Genomic DNA, 20,073 nt, shown 5'->3' with positions numbered 1-20,073 from the left:
AATTATATCTTTCGCAGTTGATTGTTGCTTATGTCGTTAACAACTTTAAATGGCAACTTAGTGCCGCATTAAACCAACATTAATCTAGCAGCGCAAAAATACTGATACTTTGTCAGTCACTGTATAGCCCCCTCCTCAATGCAGGGACATAAATGATTCAGCTGTCACCAAAAATGTAAATTAAAATGAAAAAGATGTATTTATGTGAAAGGTATGGGCCTGCTCATGGCCAGTCAGGGAATCTGCGTTACGCCTGTAAATTCTGCACACAAGCTACGGCGATGCGGTGCAAGGAATCCGGGGGCTATAAGGCCCCCGCAATGGGAGAATAAAGCAGACAGGAATCCTCAGACAATATACCCACACAAACACGCCTTTGGAAAGAAGTCATGCTTTTTATATCAAGATTCATGTAGGCCTACAAAATAATACACTAACAATAATTATTAACTATAACTATTAATATTAAATCCAAGGCTATTGTGTACGTGTGGTATGTGCAATTTATCCTGTCAGTCAGTTGCAAGAGGAAAATAAATCACAGCTATTTCTCTCAGAGTTGAGGGCCATTTAATTCTTTTTCTCATTACCGTTCATGGCTTGGTCAGATCGTCCGGGGGGGGGGGCTCATGGTCCCGGAAGGGCTCTCTCCTGTCTCCAGACCTGGAGTCTTTAACATGAGGTTAACGTGCCGTATTACGGCTCCCAGTCTATACAGTATTTCTTCCCTGCTGGTGCACGGTGATAAAGCGACAAGTTACTCCAATGGCCAATGTAATTTCATTGCCTCTTTGGATTCCAAGTCAATACCTATTACACCAGAGACGGGCCCCAATTTTTCTTGCAATAGTTCTTGAGAGAATGACCGTCTGAAGCAGTTTATTGGGACCTAAAACAGTGCCATTCTCTAAATACACCATGACCCATTAAACGCTTATAGATTTTTAAAACATTGTTTGAAGGCTCAAAGCTTAATTTTAATGGCCAAGATTAATTTTTCAAATTAAAGTTTCTAGGTAGCAGTGTCTTGCTTCAGAATGTCACAGAAATTTAAGGCTTCTTGGTGGAAAATCATGTAACGTCGCTGTCAAAGCCTGCGGCAGATTTGCACATCAAACCGTGAAAATGTTTTTGACAATGCACAAATGAGAATGGAAATACCCAAGCCAACAGCCCTTGAATCAACAGGGGGAAAAAAGAATTTGGGGATCTCTGATATAATGCATATGTTTCCTTTTACTTCAAGTGCAGCAAGAACTTTGCCTCTAGGTCTGGTTAAAGCCTACATTTTTACAACATAAAGAGCTTTCAAGGTGACTATAACTCAAATGCAACTTAAGCAGACAATACGCAAAGAGAATGTCTAAATCCTGCTACCAGCACTCTGCCCAGGAAATCAGGCATCTCAAATGATCCTGAAAATGATAAGAAAGAGACAAAGAAGCCACAGTCTGATCAATGAATCCAATTTTCCCACCTAAAAAAAATGTCATCTACATATTTAACAAGGGTACGCTCCTACAGGCAAAACCAGTCTTAAATAGTGAGTGCAGTGACAAAACAGTCCCCTAACTGGTTGTGATGGCAGTGCTATAATTATTTAGGAATTTTGAGAAGCAGTGTATTTTTAAATGACATCTTTATTTTAGGTTTACATTAAATATATTCTAGCGAAGCATGCAGATCCTGCAGGTCCAACGCTGGAAGAAGGGAGGTTCTCCTTAGTATGATCGCTACAGCAGAAATTTAATTTATGTCTTAGTGTAAGACAATAAAAATGAAGGACAGCATTATGCAATGCAGCTTAGTCCCGCTTACCAACCTCAGGGAGTGTTTCTCTTGAGAGCGTTCCTGAAGCTTGTCCGGCCATCGCACCGCTTCTCCGTAACCGGGCCAATACCGAAGAGACCTGTGCCAGCCTGAGTTTGCAAGGATGGATTGCCATCATGGTGAGCTAATTCATCCTGATGATCATCTCGGCCTATCCTGACTGGATGTTCATCAACAAACATCCAAGAGGTGAGGTCAATGATTAATCCTTTACATTGGAATGCTTCTCTTCGCCTCCATAGCCGGAGGATCATAGCACAGGGTCAGCTAAGGTGCAGCAACCCCTGGAGCTGGGAGTTAATGGCTTTGCTCAAGGGCCCACGGACATGTGACTGTCCCGCCACGACTGGGGCTCGAATCGGCAACCTTCCGATCGCAGGCACAGAGACCCAGCCCGCTGAATCACCGAAGCAGGCATAGTCCCTGCTGCTGTAAGGTACAGTTTAACATTTATGCAGCTCACAGACTTCCCTGCCGATGATGCAGTGAACCACAGTGTGCTTCATTATCCATATGACCGTACTTATGCACAAAGCTAAGAACATCAGTTAAAAATTGTCCACAGGAACAGGACATGTCTTATACCATTTCAAGTACACTTCCCTTTTTAGTTCATCCGGTTATCCTTTTATATTGGATGTTTAACTGTACATTAATCTATGTAATTAGATAATATTGTTGCCCCAGACAGGGAGGGATCGGGATCTGAGCTGCACCCCTTCCCAGCATGTGGTGTCTGCATGTTTTTTATTGGTTTATTCTGCTTCTCGGTTGTCTCCTGCTGGCCAATGGCGTGCGGTGGCTGACCTGGCATCCCTCCCTGAGAGGACGGGACGTGTCCTGGGATGCCCTGGCCTTCTGTCCCAGCTGTCCCCCCGCCCGGGGGCTCCTAGAAAAGGCTCCAGGCTCAACACAATTCAAGGAAAGTGGTTGAAAGATATTTGGTAATTAGATGCCAATTAATAATATTAAGTCAATAACAGTCACGTCCATACAAACATTTTATACTAAACCACTGTGTGTTATTAAACAGCACACAGCCCAAATAAAGCCTAATGCATCCAGACGCTTCCAGTGTCATTAGTCAAATGAGTTCTAGCAAGTTAAAAATGGATCCGATAATTTGACTTTTTTTTGCGCTTAATCTTAACACTGGCTTCAGGCCACAAGCCCATAGAAACATAAGTGCTGAGCTTAAGGCTGAAAGACACTGCAGCCTTCTCAGCCAGCCTAGACCAAATGAGAGAACCAGCTTCACTCAACACCAAGTCTAGACTGTTTGCACAACACCAAAGATGACAGCTTGGGCCACTACTGTACACTGTACCTCCAATTCTACCTAAATCAGAGCTTCAGGTTCTAGGAGGAAGGCCCTGATCTTCTGATCTGGAGACAGAAGTACCTGAGAATCTGCAGCTGTTGGTTTTGTTAGAATGAGAACAATCAAACACTGAAAAGTCTTGTATTTGTTTGGTTACTTATGGTTAAGGTTATGGCTGTCATTGTTGGGATTAGGGTTTTGCTGATAGAAATGAATGGAGAGTCCCCACAAAGATATAAATAAAAACCTGTATGTGTGTGTGTGTGTGTGTGTGAAAGGGATTTATCTCTGCCAAGCTTAACTATTTCAGGTTACTGGATATATATTAACCAAACTAGTTATTTGATAATTTTCTTCTAAGAAATCTCCAAAAAGAATTCTCCACATTTTTTCCTGACACCTCCCAGCTCACAGACTGGTAATAGGAACCTTCACTGCAAATTAGAAAATGCCAGGGATAGAAACGTGACAAGTCGTCAATTATCACCCTTCTCTCAGGCTCACACTCAGTGCATTAATAACAGCTTTAAACACAGTTATTGCAAACTCTCCTGCCACAACTGTCATGTTTCTTTAACGTTATTTTGAAAGACCTATCACCTATACGTTACACCGTTTTTGAGCTTGTTAAAAATCCACTGGGACTTATAGTGATTTGGTTTATAGATGTGCAGTAAAACACAAATTAACTGAGCCACACATAAAAATCTGTATAAATGCAACAGCTTCAGCCAATTCGAAGAAGAGTAGCACTGATTAGCCGGTTACATCAAACATGTTAACAGGTTATATTAAACTGGTTCAGTAGTCTGATCTGTGAAAGAACACAATTCAGTTTTAACATTTAATGATGGCATAAAGCAACAATAAATATAAGTAAGAATTTGGTGTCTTTGAATTTAAAATACAAATGTATAACTTTGCACCAAAACCCAAAAATGTATTGAACACCTCATGCAATGAATAATATTATCAAGTGCATATGCTCCCCAGGTTACGATGGGGTTAATATTCCGACAAAGCTATCGTGAGGCGAAAATGCATTTTAATACAGTACAACAAACCTCATAGCCTAGCCTAGCCTACCTTAAACATGCTTAGAACACTTACATTAGTCTACAGATGGGCAAACGCATTAGCACAAAGCCTATTTTATAATGAAGTGTTGAACATCTCATGTAATTTATTGAATAATGTAATGAAAGTGAAGAACAGAATGGAACTGGAATCCCCGTCGTAAAGTCGAAATATCTTAACACGGACCATCGTAACCCGGGGAACGCCTGCCTAAATGTATAAGGACTGTCTGCATTTCAGCTGTATTTCAGTGTGTAGTGGGTCGATCCATATTACAAAAAATACATAGCAGAGAATTATGGGTCTGATATGTAGCTGTCCATGTGTATTTTAGTTTCTGTCACAGGAAGTAGAATAGAAATTGGGCCAGCATTAGAGAAGAATAGGGATAGCTTTTCCTATGTCAGTGGACAGTCAATTATTTTGTCAGGAGTTTAATCTGATTTCTTGCTTTGCAGTGGTGGCAGATAATCACAGCTACAGTAGTAGCCACCAGGAACAGTGGGCAGCAGACATAGACCCACTGCAGGATAAACATCACCTTCCAGCGGCCGAAAGCTTAACTTATACTGCCTTTATAAATGGATAAGTTGATTCCTTTCTGGTATGAGTGTGCTGTACACCCCAAACTGACTCATTTACAGGGTCGCATAAAGAGGGTAAAGTTAGTACAGTTCCAAGGGCACCTGAGTGATAGGGGCCCTAAAAATCTGGAACATAATTTGATTGGTCTGGGTTGGGGCCCAGTGTGATAGGATTTCAAGGGGCCCAAAATCTTTAGTGGCACCCCCCTCATTTGAAGTGACAAGCAAACAAGGCAAACACAATAAAACTGGTACTTTAATAAATTTGTGCACCTTGCCACTCAACAGAAAAGTTTTAACTAATGCGATGATGTCACATGATGAAGTCTGTGATTGGTTAAAAAAAGTGAAACGCAAACCCCTCCCTTGTTGGCCCAGGGGCACATCGAACTCAGCAAAATCAGGAAGTGCCTTTGCCCTTAGCTTCAGAGAAAACTTGCACCACCGACAAACGAAAACAAACTTCGACACGTTGCAGGTATATACAGTATCGTTTGCTTCAGATGGTCATCACAATCAGCTCACTTATTTAGGGTGACACAGCCAACACAAAAAGGGCTAGATTTGCAATAGGATCTGCAACAATATTTCTAAAAAGGCTGTACAGTATTAATTACGCCCCCAGCCCTGAACCACAGATCGCATAATTCATGCATCAGTGCTTTCAACGAAATTAATTTGGCGCACAGACTGGTTTCCATCTGCTAAATTTCTATTTCACGTCCTTTCTTGAGGCTTCATATATCAGGCTTGATGCCTGAGGCTTCTGGATTACTGGTCTGAGATATGCAGGCCGATGAAAACTGCTTGTTTTTGAATGTAACTATGGTAAAGATAAGAACATGTCAGTCTCCTGGACCGGAGTACTGCCTCCGTGGCCTTTTCCCGTAACTCATAAACAAGTCTATCGCAAAGGCCATCAAATTGGAAAATCTTTCAATAAAACGGCATTCACATGCTGCAGATCCACAATCAGCATTGACCGTATTCCAGTAGGCACATAATAAAATTAAATGAAACTTTAATATAATAATGAAATAAAATATGATTATTAGCTCTTGTGGGCAGCACAGTGGCTCACTTTTGCCTCACACCTCATGGAACAGGGTTCACATCATCACTGTGGCTCCATGTGCAATAATAATAATAATAATAATAATAATAATAATAATAATAAATTCTTTATTGTCCCCGTGGGGAAATTCTTTTTTACACCTCCCTCAACTTGCTCTTTGTAGAGCAAGCTGTCCACAAAGGGCAACCACCTCAACTTGCTCTTTGTAGAGCAAGCTGTCCACAAAGGGCAACCACCTGTTGGATTTTGCATGTTCTCCCCGTGTCATCGTGGGGTTTCCTCCGGGTACTTGGGTTTCCCCCCCACAGTCCAAAAACATGCAGGTGAACCGGGTCTTACCAAATTGCCAGTAGTCACTGGTGTGTGAGTGTGCCCTGTGATGGGTTGGTGCCCCGTCCTGGGTTGTTTCCTGCCTTGTGCTTGTAGCTTACAGGATAGGCATAGGACAAGCGGATGCATGTTTGGTGTTACATTCATACATATATGTAGAAGATTTTAAGCTCATGTCCACACTCAAGTTTTTTACACATTGAAAGACAAATTCTTAGCAAAATAAATACCTGAACCTTGGCGTCTGCTTTAATTCCCATGGTAATTAAGAACCCCGACAATAAGTCTACGGTATGGCTCGAAAAATAGATCAACAAAACAGTTGACTATTTTGTTCTTTAAGAGAAATACTTTATCAGACTTGTGAAAGTCAAGATTACAGCAATTTGCCCACAAGCCTTCCATTACAAGTAAAGTTTCTGACAGGGCTATAATCTCCACTTACCATTTACTGATAAGAATATGAAATCAATGGTCACCATTTCACTGAAAAGACAAAGTGAGAAATGCTTTTAAAAGTTTAAGAAACCTCCTTCGATCTTATTTGAGTGAGTGTGGCTGTGAGGACCAGGAGATCATCAATCTGATTATTTCCTCCTTTGGAAACCACAAAATTTTTACTTAGAATAATATGTTCAGTTCTGATCTTCATTGCTGGTTGGTCAGTTACCAGAATCCAGCCATTATATGTAAAGACAATGCATGAATACCGTACATAGCCTACTCAAGCTAACTGTCAAACGAGAATGGCATTTATGCTTTTATCCAAAGCAACTTACCACAGAGAGAAGGGTTGCAGTTTGGGTGGTGCTTTCTGGGATTTGAATCCAGAACTTTTGCATTGCTCTACTGGCTGAGCTACAGGAGCTTTTTAAACTAAGGTCTTGAAGTCCATATTTTCCTTTTCCTATTATACCAGTGTAAGTTCAGAAAATGAAGCAGGCACATTCGGCTAAGTCAGTCATTTTACTTATGTGGTTTAGTGAAAGCTTGAAATAAAACCAGACCACATTCAAGGTGGTTACTGCATAGATCTACTGAAGACCAATGAGTCCCACCATGCAGCTGGGAGACCTTTAATCAGTTTACTTTCTGAATGTGTGAGTAGTTGTAAACTGCTTTTGGCTTTATTTTGTGCCCTCTGCTACTAAAAATGCTGACACACGTAACCAAAAATAAATTTACTTTAAATAACAATATTGTGCTGAATAAGAGCACAACAAAGCAAATGGGAAAACTTCAGTGAAAGTTTGACCTAAAGCTTGATTTAAAAATTAAAATGAGTGTTAGGCACGTCTGTCATGCAATGGCTAACCCAGTACAGTCTCGCAGGGGGCCACAGGTCACTAACAAGCACTGGTCACTAAGGAGGAGTATGCACTTATGGGCAACGGAGAGATTAGCTGGACTTTCTACTAACTATTAGAACGACTATCATAGTCTGAGGATCAGGGGACTTCTTGACGGAGGCCAATGGAGTGCAGCCTGGATATCCTCGGGCATTAAACCTAAGTTTAAGCCTACTTATTAAACCTAAACCTAGTCTAAGTTATAGTATGGTAATACAGTGAGGTTCAGATTAACACAGGGTGATGTACGTAGGGGGGTTCAGAATAACAGTGGGTGACATATGCAGGGGGGTTCAGAGTAACAATGGGTGATGTACACACAGGGTAACAATGGGTGATGTATGCAGAGGAGTTTAGAGCAACAATGGGTGATGTACACACAGGGTAACAATGGGTGACATGTGCAGGAGGGTTCAGAGCAACAATGGGTGACTTGTGCAGAGTAACAATGGGTGATGTACACAGAGGGGTTCAGAGCAAAAATGGGTGACATACACAAAGGGGTTCAAAGCAACATAGGGTGACATGCACAGAATGGTTCAGGGTAACGATGGGTGACATATGCAGTAGAGTTCAGGGCAACAATGGGTGATGTACACAGAGGGCTTCAGGGTAACAATGAGTGATGTATATAGGGGTTCAGAGTATGTTGACTGACATACACTGAGCGTTTATGAGTAACAATACTGACATACACTGAGTGGTTATGAGTAACAATGGGTGTACTACGCAGAAGGCTTCAGAAACCTGTACAGCTGACTTCATCTACGCAGCTGTTTCTGCTGCTTGGGCAAGACGTCTGATCCCTAAAAGCTCTGCCTCTCCATCACACAATGGGAGGAAATGAATCACATAAACGGTGTTTTGTCTTAGACGCATTGTGACCAGAGATTTCTCTATTAATCCTCTATTAATCGGGATTTTAATCCCCCCCCCCACCACCCCGGGTTAAAATACCGGCAGCATAATACTAATCTCTTTCAGACAGCCTCCAAATTCCACATTGTAAGGCAGCTATCAGAAATGTGACTGAAGCCTGTTTCTCTGACCTGGAGCTGCTGCAAGACGCAGATGTTGAATTCATGGGGAAACGATGATGATGGGCAGGCCCAGGTGTTGAGTTCACAGCTATGTATGATGTTAGCGGTATCTTGTACAGAAAATTTGGGGTCATTCTCATTCCCACACGTAGTTGCTCCCAGTCCATGAATTTTCCTGTTAACGGTTGTGCTACAGCCTATCAAATTAATGGCTTATTGCATTAATTGTGTACCCAGGTGGCCTGAGTATAATCCATCCGAACAAGCTGCTCTGAAAATGGAAAGCTGCTGGCCAGTATGTTTCTCGTTCTGAGGTTTTCCCCCAGACAGGAAACTGATGCTGAGATCCAGCACGTCCAATGAATGAGCAGCCCCTGTGTTAGGAAAGGCTTGCTGGGGCAGTGGGCTTCCACCACAGCCATCATCCTCCTCCTTTTACACTGTCACATGAATATTATTTCTGGGACGCTCCCCCCATTACCCCAACTGACCCCATCATAAAACCAAGGCATTTTATTCAGCGCCACAATACCGGTTAAATAAAATCGCTGCTTTCCCCATCAGCCAGAAAGCTGATAGCCACTGCATAATATCCATCTATCTCACACTTATGCAGAAGTGGGTCTTGGTGAGCCTGTAACCTATCCCAGGAAGCACAGGGGACCAGGCAGGACAGCATACCAGTCACTACACTACGCCACGCCATAGTATACTATAGTATAATATACTATACTATACTGTACTATAAATGATAATATAAATCCTTTATTTGCCATTTGAGTACAGGCACATTGGAATTCAGACAATGTGTGGCACCCCTGGAGCTGGGGGTTAAGGGCCCATACACGTGTGACTTTCTATACTATACTATGTTATACTTCTATTCTATACTATGCTATGATATACTGTACTGTACTGTACTACACTGTACTATATTGTACTGTACTACACTATGCTAAGTGTAAATAGCTAATGCCCTTAATTAATATTATTATTATTGTTGTTGTCGTTACATCATTTGCATGAAATGAGTGAGGACTGGCAAAAGCAGGAGGTAATCTGGAGAGTACGGTGGGCCTGATAGCATCTGAAGAAGCTACACTACAGGAATGGGGTCAGCCTGTTTGACGCTTTGCATTTAGGGCTGAAACGAGCCCCAGACTATGATTGCCGTTTCTGCTGGGAAATGTCAGCGCGGGTCGCACTGGCGGGACTCGAGTCGGCGGCCCAGGCAGTGGCGTGGGAGCACTGCACGGTAACTGAACACCTCCGGGCACTGGCTGCTCCGAGTGAAATATCACAAGGGGTATTACCCAGCCGGGAGTGTTAATGGGCCGTTATCACTGCAGAAAATGGCTCATTACGCTGATTCTCCTGAAACTAAGAGGTCGGGAATCCTTTATATTCTTCATACTGGAGCGGAGCACACACTTACGGAGAAGCCCTAAGGGCAATCTGTTTGATTGGTCTGCAGCAGGGTGCCGACTTCGCTAATGAACAGGTACCAGCTTAGAGTTACTGTTTGGAGTTACAGACTATTTACAGACAAGTATTTCTATGAACATAAACACTGACGACATTGTATTGTGCTACTGTTTTTAGCGCCTGGTTACTTAAATTTTTCAGTTTTCCTTTTTGAAAAATTGCTGTGACACATTGCATGATACAGAATGTAACAGATATAATACTGGAAGCCTGGTACTAAAAATATAAAAATTATAACCAAAAAAACAAGGTACAGTTTTCAAGCTGCGTGACAGCAGTTTTGCAGAGTGTTTAATACGTGCTGAGTCTGTCATTCTGCAATATAGATGACATTGCGTAAAAAAAATCTATCTGTCTGCTCCGCTCAGAGATAGAATGTAGGTAATTTCTGATTATTTCATTTTATAGGAAGGGGGAACACGCTGATGTTTCCAGTGGATTAGGCGAGCGAAAGCAAAGCCATGTCATCACATGACCCCCCCCTCGCAGGCCAGATGGTAGCCCCCCAATCCCAGCAGTAGTGATAAAACCTGGTTGCCTTTAAACATACAATAAATATCCTTTCTTTTGTTGATAGTCATTCGGATATCATCAGACATATGAAGCAGCTTCAAACCCCTATGACAAACAGTAACCAAGGTCACACAGCCTCCATTCTACTGTATCCCAGAAAATAATCAGGCACTCATCTGTAAATAGGTCCACTGAGCATTTTATAGAAGCCCCAGTGGGAATCTCAGCCGGCATAACCGCGCCCCCCCTCAACCCCCCAGGTGGGCTGTGGTGGAGTCACTGCTTTCTTATAGCGCCCATCCGTCGCCATGTGAAGGAAGAGAGTGGGGGGCCTATCACGCAGCGAGTCAAGGTGACTGCCCCTGCTCACGGCAAAGCGAGTCACGCTTACCGAGCCTCCACACCACCCCCCGCCCCCCCAGGGAACAGTGTGAAAAGATCTGCGTGTAGAGTTCCAGTGAGTCCCAGTGAAATGCCGCAGTAGCTCGAGAAACGCCGTGGGAGAACATGGCACTGCGCCTCTTTCCGACCAAGGTGCAGTGAGATGCTACGGGGTGCGGCACTGCCTGCAAGGTGCAGTGAGATGCTACGGGGTGCGGCACTGCTTGCAAGGTGCAGTGAGATGCTACGGGGTGCGGCACTGCCTGCAAGGTGCAGTGAGATGCTACGGGGTGCGGCACTGCCTGCAAGGTGCAGTGAGATGCTACGGTGTGCGGCACTGCCTGCAAGGTGCAGTGAGATGCTACGGTGTGCGGCACTGCCTGCAAGGTGCAGTGAGATGCTACGGGGTGCGGCACTGCCTGTTTCATTTCAGCGGCTTGCCTTCAGCTGTGGGTGGCTCGGTGCGCTTTGGGGCTGCTGAGCAAATATTTTGAGTTATTTAACAGAAAGGCTTGATGCTGATTGAATTAGGCCTTTAAGGAACAACCGGCACACGTTGGATTTAATTGGGTATGTCAGGCGTTCCTGGCTGCGGAAAAAAGAAGGCAGCAGTGTTCGTCGTGCGGCAGACGACAGGAAAGCTCGTGGCTGAATAAACGAAGGCTTTGAACTTCAATCACTCCCATCTGCTCACACACTGACCCACGATGCCTTTCATTACAGAGACTCACACCAAGGGAAAGGCTGCACGAAGCTGTTCATTTCATAAACACTTAAAGCGCCACATGCTTAACGTTCATCTTAAAGCGATTTAAGCTCATCTGGATTTCTCTCAGAGTCGCTTGGCCTCATCATCTGCTCCTCGGAAACCCCATCTGCACTTTGAGATTCAAGATAAATCTTCTGCTAAACCATATTTTAGCTTCTTTGTAAGGACAGGGGTATTACTTTGTTACAGAGCCACTCTGATGTGCAATACAGTAAATTCCATGTTTTTAATCGAAGTGACACTATTTCATTGCTTACATACCTTATTCAGCACAGAATGCAGGCAGGTATGAAGGTGAGGAGGACAGCACCGTGTAATCATGAGGAAATGCCAGGATAGTTTCTCAAGGCTGCTGCTGATTAATTCGGCATCATGAATAAAAGCTCTGTAGCTGATCTGGTGAAAGGAAGCTTGTCATGCATGATTTCAGTCCAGGATTCTTGGACTAGATAAAAACACACAAAAAAACATCAGATCCTGTCTGTAAATTTCAATGCGACGTTACATCACTCGCACAGTGCATTTTCAGCTGTTTCTCGCATTCTGTCAAGATTACACTTCAGTGCTGGCGATGGTACTCTCCGCAGGAAATATGGGTCACCGGGAAAGCATTTGCATTTCCTGTAGATCTTGCCGACTTCGTGCACGCAGTGACTCCCGGCGCTCCTTCATTCTGGCAGGGCTGACTGCTGTTTAGCAGGTGTCTCTTAAGGGGCCGCCGTGTCACAGAAAAACGACACCATCTCAAATGTTTCTATTATGTTGTTTCAATGCACTGTTCATTGCACAGCTGCTGCAGAGAGGAGGCCATTACCAATTATTGCCTCGTAAAATCAATTGATGATAAAAAGGGGCTGCGCCACAGAGCCTCGGACCTTGTTTATTAGGTAGGGTTGGCAACGGCATCTTTTTCAGTCCCATCCCGATGTGATGCATTCTGCCTCGAGCTCCTGCCAAACTCTCCCCTCTGCATCACAATGACGGACGCCGACCAGCAGGGGTCGCACTCATCTGCTTTGGCACACCAGGCCCTTTTGAAAGGAGGTCATCCTTGTGGAGAACACCTGGCTTTGTGGGAATCTGAAAAATGGTCCCCACAATGTCAAAATAGCAGGTTTTTATTATATCATGGGGAACAATCGGCCCTCACAATGTAATATAAACATAATACACACACACACACACAGTGAACCCTGATCAAACAGAAACAGAGACTCTGGAGATTAGAATGGGGGGTGGGTTGTACAACACCCAAGTAGGATGATGAGTGGGTGCATTAAACAATGTTTAAATATGTGATATCTCACTTAAGTAAAGCTGTGACCCCCCCAGAGACAACGCTCACTGCTCCTGGTCTCCCTCCTTCCCCCCGCCTTCCTCCACAGAGGCGGTTCTAGGGACTCTGGGGGCCCTAGGCAAGAAAATCAAGGGGAGCCCCCAACTCCCCCAACACGGTGGAATTTATTACCATTATTTTAGCTCAAAGTCTAAATCAATTATGTCAACAAAGAGAATTTAGTAAGCATAAGTGCTTCATTTTGACTTTTATGAGAAACAGAAAACACAAATAAAGCAGATTTGTCGCTGCAATGTACTCTGTAATCGGCGGCCCTCGAGGGCCCCTCTCAGCTTGGGGCCCCAGGCCACCGGCTGCCTTGCCTCTGCTGCCGGCACACTTCTGCTCTCACACACAGAACAAACTTACCTTATTTAAATGATAATATGTTAGCATATGGGCTTGCCCCCCTTAAGCTCCACCCTCCTGAGAAAAGCCCACCCCCCTCCTGCGTTTCAAACCAACCCTCTGACAGACACTGGTTGCGTGCAAATGTGCTAACATACATGAATGAAACAGAAGGGATGCAGAGGAAAGCCACAAACACAATGGACATCCTCTGATGCCTTCAGTATCTCATATTTCTATATGGTGACCCAGTCTCGCTCTATAGCAACAAAAACAATCTGTATTTTTCCAGCTGAGAAATCCTCATTATTGCTACCGACACATGCAATGACCCGCACATCGCGTTGGCAACGGGACACATTTTAAGTGCTTGCCCCTGTTACTTTACACCTTTTACCCACGGAAAAGTATCACTGGTTTGACTAGTAAGGGACCAAGAACACATTTCATGTACTGATCCTTAAACCCGTAATGGCCAGTTACATTCCATGCCAGTTGGATAGACAGACTATTTTATTCAGCACCTGAAGGTCCCTAACATATAGCAGCATAAAATAAACAGCGAATGACACTCCATGGATCAGATAATATATCTATCTTTAAAATAACAGACTAACCTCTTGAACCCTCTGAAATAACATGCAGTATGAGTTATGCATTAACACTATATATCTGTGTGTGTGTTTCACTGACAAGGGACACACTGGCTGTCACACTGTAGCACCGTGCCTGTGGATCTCAAACCAACCTCCCTCTGCGTGTGCGGAGCTTGCATGTCCTCCCCATGTCTGCGTCGGCTTACACTGGTCATGTGACGCCGCATCTCCTAACTGCCCGTAGCATGCGGTTGTGTTTCTGACTGTTTGGGCTGACATCCACGTGTGTGCATCAGGTACAGAGCTGCGGCATAAAAACACTGGTTTGAACCCCACGAAATTCTGTTTGGTCCCCCAGTCGACAAAACCTATTGAGCGGGACCTATCGGACTGGTATGCATTGCCTTGTGCCCAGAGTTTTCCAGGATAGGCTCTGGGATCCAGCAGAACGCTGTTTAGGGTACGTGGCTAAGAAGAATGGATCAATGTCTTATAACAATAATCGTCGCTGTTAGCAGTTAAAAATACACCAGTGTGTAAGTCCACTGATGCTGATCCTACACCAGGAACATGTTTCTGTTCGTTTTTTTTATGTTCATATAACTTAAAGTACACCAAAAGGTGATGTCAGGAATGATTAATTTGTTCCCAGCGGTTCCTATTCAGAGGCAGCTATAAATATTCTCAAGTTTGAAAAGCTGTATAAATTATGCTGGAGCCTGGTCAATAAGACGAGGAGAGCACCACTGTGGGGGCTAAAGCGGGGTGAGCACGCCGGTCCCCGGCCAGCTGAGGGTGCTTCGGTGACAGCTGGGAGCACTAAAGGAGTACCATAAGGAGTTAGGGTGCTTTGGGTGCAGCACCAAGCCCTGAGGACAGCGGGAACCTCTGACAGAGCATCAATAACATGTAAATGATGTTTCTGTTCCCTGAAAATACAATGAAGAAGAATCACAATGCCTGCAGCATGTCAGTTAACAGTCGGAAATTATCCAAAAGCTGCTGTTCCAATGGGGGTTATTTCTGATGTGCGGATTCCCCAAAATACCACCGATAATCACTGCAAATGCAAAGTTAAATAAAAGCTGAGTACTACCAGCAATTTATCTGGAATTTGGCAATAGAGGAGAGTCTAGTGGTGGGGTGATTACTAGGTACTGAGAGCCAGTGGAGGAGGGAGAAGGCTTGGGTACCTAGTAAATGTGCCACGAGGTGGGGTTCCGATCAGAGGCACATAGAGGCAGAGTCACCTGCAATAACTCAGGGTGACCTGTGACCTGTAACTGGGAAAATGGCCCGATCACCCGACCTCCTCCCGGTACAAACCAGATCATTAAATGGGGGGGGGGGGGGGAGGAGAGACTTCAAACTAAGTGTTTTTGGATACGTGTGTCAGCGAAGCCCTACACATTCTGCTACGGCAATAGGAAATTTGCTGTGATTACTGGAATTTAAAAATTTTCCAGTCCTTGGTTTCCATTTACCATCTGTTTGGTAATTTCACCGTTGGTAATGATTCTGCTGGCAGAGTTACATTTGGTTCATTTTACTACAATACAGTGCTACCAGTGTCTCTGAGTATAATCGCGTCGCCGTGTTTAGAAAGGACAATGTAAATAATCAGTGCTCGCCTAACATTAAAGGCAAACCTGAAAATGAATAATAAATGTTTGCTTCACCAATACGAACAAATTCTGGTGGCTGAGATCCCACCTCCTTCGACGTTGTACCTATTTGTCACCCTCTGTGAATTGTGGAAGGTTTTTGTCTTCCACATGACTCCAGAAAAGATGGCCGTCACAACATCGTTACGGAGTTGGCACCACTCAGCATAACAGCGGCGGCTAATCAGGGGGAGGCCTGGAAAGAGGACAACACTTAAAGCCACGTGCAAAGACGTGTGACGCTCACTCACAGCTATGTCCCCCATCACCACACCCCCACCCCCAGAGATTTTCACCCAGTAATTACAAGCTGGGGGAGACAGTGGTGTGAAAATACACTGAAAGCGATGAGAATGTCGTCTGAGAACAACAGTTTCTACAGAGTTAATTCTTTGCAAGTTTCTTGTGGGCTGATTAAGCAGGAACCACTGTCCAGAATGACGTCCCCGTTGTACCTATTTTGATGATAAGCGAATATAAAGTCAAAACAGTTTAGCGTCACTACGGTATGATTTTTAGGAACATCCTGGGAGACAGAGGAGTGTAACTGAACGGTTTCTGTAGAATAATCAGTACAATGAAAGTAGGTCTAGCTTGGAGTAAAGTGGTGATGTAACTAAAGAATAAAGAGGAAATCTACTGGCAAAATGTGTTTATGCCAAAATATTGTACATCTAAAATCTGTATGGATTATATACAAATATCAGATCCTGTCTGTTGGTGATAAAGACTAATTGTGATTTAAAATAATTTAATTTATGTTATTAGGTAAACACTTGTACAGCAGAAGATTACAGATGCCGTGAATCAGCCAGACTGTCAGATTTCAAGTTTCCATTTATAATGAATAGAAATTTTGAAATGAATTGATTACCAGGTAATTACTGTCATTGTTAATAGCCAGTTCCAGGACAGGTTAACCTGTCACAGACCTAACCATTAATAAATGTTTCGCCTCACTTTGGCAGCCATGTGGCTGAATACACCCGACGCTGTCAAAGCAAACATTTTCCATTTTCATTCCAAATGAGTGCTTTCATTTCTCGCTATTCAGATTGACCGTCACCGAAAGGCAGCCTAATGGCTGGTAAACCACGTCCTGGAAATGAACAGTCCGTTATAGATGCACCTGCTGCAAGGCGCCACTTACTGGGAATCCCACACAGACACACACGCACACCCCTCTGCACTCACTGGGTAAAATGGACTGATCGCTGATAAAATGATCTGACCATTTATCTACAAACTCACATTTCCACAAGTTAAATATTATCAGAAGCACCTGTCAAACTCATTCAATACTTAGTCAGGTTTAATACAATAAGAACTAAATCTGCCCAGTAACTTCAGTTGCATGAAGAACTGTATAAAGAGATATTCAGACTCGTATTTTTGTGATGTGTCCGCTCTGTTGTGCTCTGTTGAGTCTTAAAGTGCAATTTCATATTGCAATTCCAATTTTTCTAGAAGCGACCGAGTCCGGGCCTTATTGTATTACTGCTTTATGACTGAGGCACTTTCAAGCCACGAAGAATGCAGTTAATTAAAACTGCCGTCCTTGTCCACTTATCTTTTAATGTCCGACCAGTGAAGTCTGGCGCGCCCCAAATCTAAGCGTAGCTACTCGGGTCTTTCAAAGGCGATGAAAGAGCGGCCTCTGTCCGGCGCTACAGCAACCTGTATAACCATCCCCACCCAAAACCATTAACTATTACGTGACTAAATGCGCAGCAATTTCATTTCCGATCAGTTCTGCGACTGGAAGCTTGAACTCACTGGTTCTCCAACACACTAATGAAAAAGGAAATGCAATTTAATCGGCAGAGATTTCTCGTAATTCAAACATGCTAGAAATGCGACAATAAACCGAAAAAGTCTTACGTCCAAGTGCTATTCATAATTATTTATAATGAAAATGATCTGATTATCGTTTCAGTTAGGCCTGCAAATTATCACAAACTAATAACTTTTCTACTTCCCCTTGTTAAAATCATCTCAAGGTAATGAAAAGTATATATCAGCATTATTTGACGTGACATTGAATACTAGGCATATTTAAGCAGCATGATTTGTTTCGGACGTCAAATCACAACACAGAAAGACCCGACGTGGGTTTCTAAACGACTAAAGCAACAGTAAGCGCTGGCTTCACGCTTGCCGAGGGACATGTGGAGGGAGAGCCTACCTTCGGTTCTTCTGCGCCTCTTTCTTCTCCATAATATCGGGCACGCAGTTGGTGAGCTCGGTCCAATCTGCGTGCAAGCCGCAGCTCCAGCCTGTTGAGAACCTCGAGAAGAGCCAGGACTCCTCTTTACCGGGCCGGTAGCAGGTGCACTTCTTCTGGCCCGGCTTGCAGTCGCACGGCTTCTCCAGGCGGATATTCCTGACCAGGTGTCTCCCGAAGGTGGTCCCGCCAGTCTTCTGAATGTGCAGGAACACGATCACGTCGTCTCCTTTGATATTGAAATCCACCTGACGGTCCAGGTCCCTCTCCGTAAAGTTAAATTTCGACTGAAATTTAGGAGGGTAATCATCTTCCAGCTCTTGGTCTCGGTATAGATCGTCAGCTGACGAATATTCATCGGACGGGGGACTTAGTCCCGTTAACTTTTCCCCTGTCCTCAGAGGACAAGAGTTACTCCCTGCAGGACATATATATTGGTACCCGATCATCACAAAAAGAACAGCTAAAACTGGAAGCAGGATCACTTTGTTGGATTTATCATCCATGTTAACAGAAGGTTTATGCCATCAGCATTACAACACTAACAAGAAACGTCTACGAGTGACACCCGAATATCTAAAAGACTTTTCATCCTATTTAAAAACAAATAACATGCGATATGTACAAACATATGTCTTTATCAGGTGTTGTTTTAGCCGAGGAAAATATCAAACAAGGGCTGGGGTATCCTTTGCAGCTCTTCTTGTGAAGGCACACATATTAAAGACGTGAAAGCTCATGCAATTCCCAGTAATATTCTACCTCGGTTAACACGCATGCATACAGCAGATCAAGACGGTGCAAAAATCCTGCGACGCGTTACTTCTCCCGGCGTCTGTCCATCTGTAAAAGCGGAGTGTCCGTGGGGTACCGAGGACGAGCTTACACCTGAAGCGAGCCATCCGACATCCTGAGCCGACGCGTCCTTCGGCCGGCAAAAATATAACGTTATGTAAACTATTTTACGCTGAACATGCATAACGCTCCCATCGCCCAACACACAAAAGCACAAAGTTCCTGCGTCTCAGAAATGCCACGTTTATCCCAGTCCCATAAAATCCAGGGGCGCGCATCACAGAGACGCGCTTCTGCAGCCCGTACCAGTGAGATCCTCTCCCGAAGTACGACGTAAATCACTAAAATAGTACAGATCGTTCAAAAGCTCTTCTTGGTTGACGAATTGACTTCAACTTTAGCCTTCAACTTCAAATATCGTTCTATTCAGATATTACGGCCGAAGAGACAGAAAACGCAGATTTCCCCGGGAGCCTGCGAAAGTCTCGGTCACTGCAGCGTGTAACCGCTACCCAGCATCCCAGTAGTGTGGGGACTGGTAAAATCATCGGAAAGGAAGTGCGAGCAGCACGCTGTTCACTTCTTTATCGCAAGCAAAAGCAAACCAATAGCAATTAAATAAAAATCACATTTTAAAAGCGAAAGTATACTGTTGTGACCCAAAGAGCAGACGTGGAACTACCAAATTCGAGAACACGATCTATATACAACAGCCGGAGTTATGACATCAAATTCCCAGCAGTCGGCTGTGTGCAATTCGGACAACTGTGGCGCTCAGACTGGCGCTGAAAGGGAGTCGCAGGACATTTCAGCACCATGGAGAGATCCACCCCCTTCGGAAGTAGGAATCATCGACGTTTCCATTTTAAAGTTAAAAATCGTAGGATCCTGCTTTCATAGTAGGAAAATATATGTGGAAAAAGCAGTAATGTAAATATAAAATTGGGGCTACAGTGTCATAGCCTTTATCATAAATGGACAGAAGGTTTTCATTATCTTAGGATGTATTACTCATAATAGCATACCGGTTCTTGCTGGTTTTACTGTGTAATTGGGGGGACAAGCTACACACCAAGCAGTTTTGCACGTAAAAAATATAAGTAGCCTACATATCCTAGGTTCAAAAGACCATGTCCCTACGGCATGACCAGTGGGTAATTGATGATAAATTAGGCGGCACAAACAGATTTTGTTTGTGGGCACTATAATTAGACAGCTAAGTCAGCAACTATGTTCTGGTTTTTATGTTAGCCTGTGTTCAAAGTATATATAGAAAGAGAGCATATCAATCAATATTCAATAACATCTTCTCCTCTGATTAGGGTGGCGGTGATTCGAAATAGCCTATGCGAGGAG

At 43.8% G+C, this 20,073-nt stretch overlaps 1 protein-coding gene across 1 annotated transcript in view; it reads right to left on the bottom strand.

The window, feature by feature from the left end:
- The window catches only part of hs6st3b (heparan sulfate 6-O-sulfotransferase 3b), a 91,637-nt gene extending 72,156 nt beyond the window's left edge, over positions 1-19,481 (bottom strand). The window contains exon 1 of the mRNA XM_023793069.2: positions 17,884-19,481. Coding sequence (XP_023648837.2) covers positions 17,884-18,428 — 545 coding nt within the window. The 5' untranslated portion in view covers positions 18,429-19,481. The remainder of the gene's footprint in view (positions 1-17,883) is intronic.
- Between the last annotated feature and the right edge of the window lie 592 nt (positions 19,482-20,073).

Source organism: Paramormyrops kingsleyae, chromosome 16 (genome assembly GCF_048594095.1).
Source record: "Paramormyrops kingsleyae isolate MSU_618 chromosome 16, PKINGS_0.4, whole genome shotgun sequence".
NCBI classification, from domain to species: Eukaryota; Metazoa; Chordata; class Actinopteri; order Osteoglossiformes; family Mormyridae; genus Paramormyrops; species Paramormyrops kingsleyae.
This window is presented reverse-complemented; position numbering and strand designations above follow the sequence as displayed.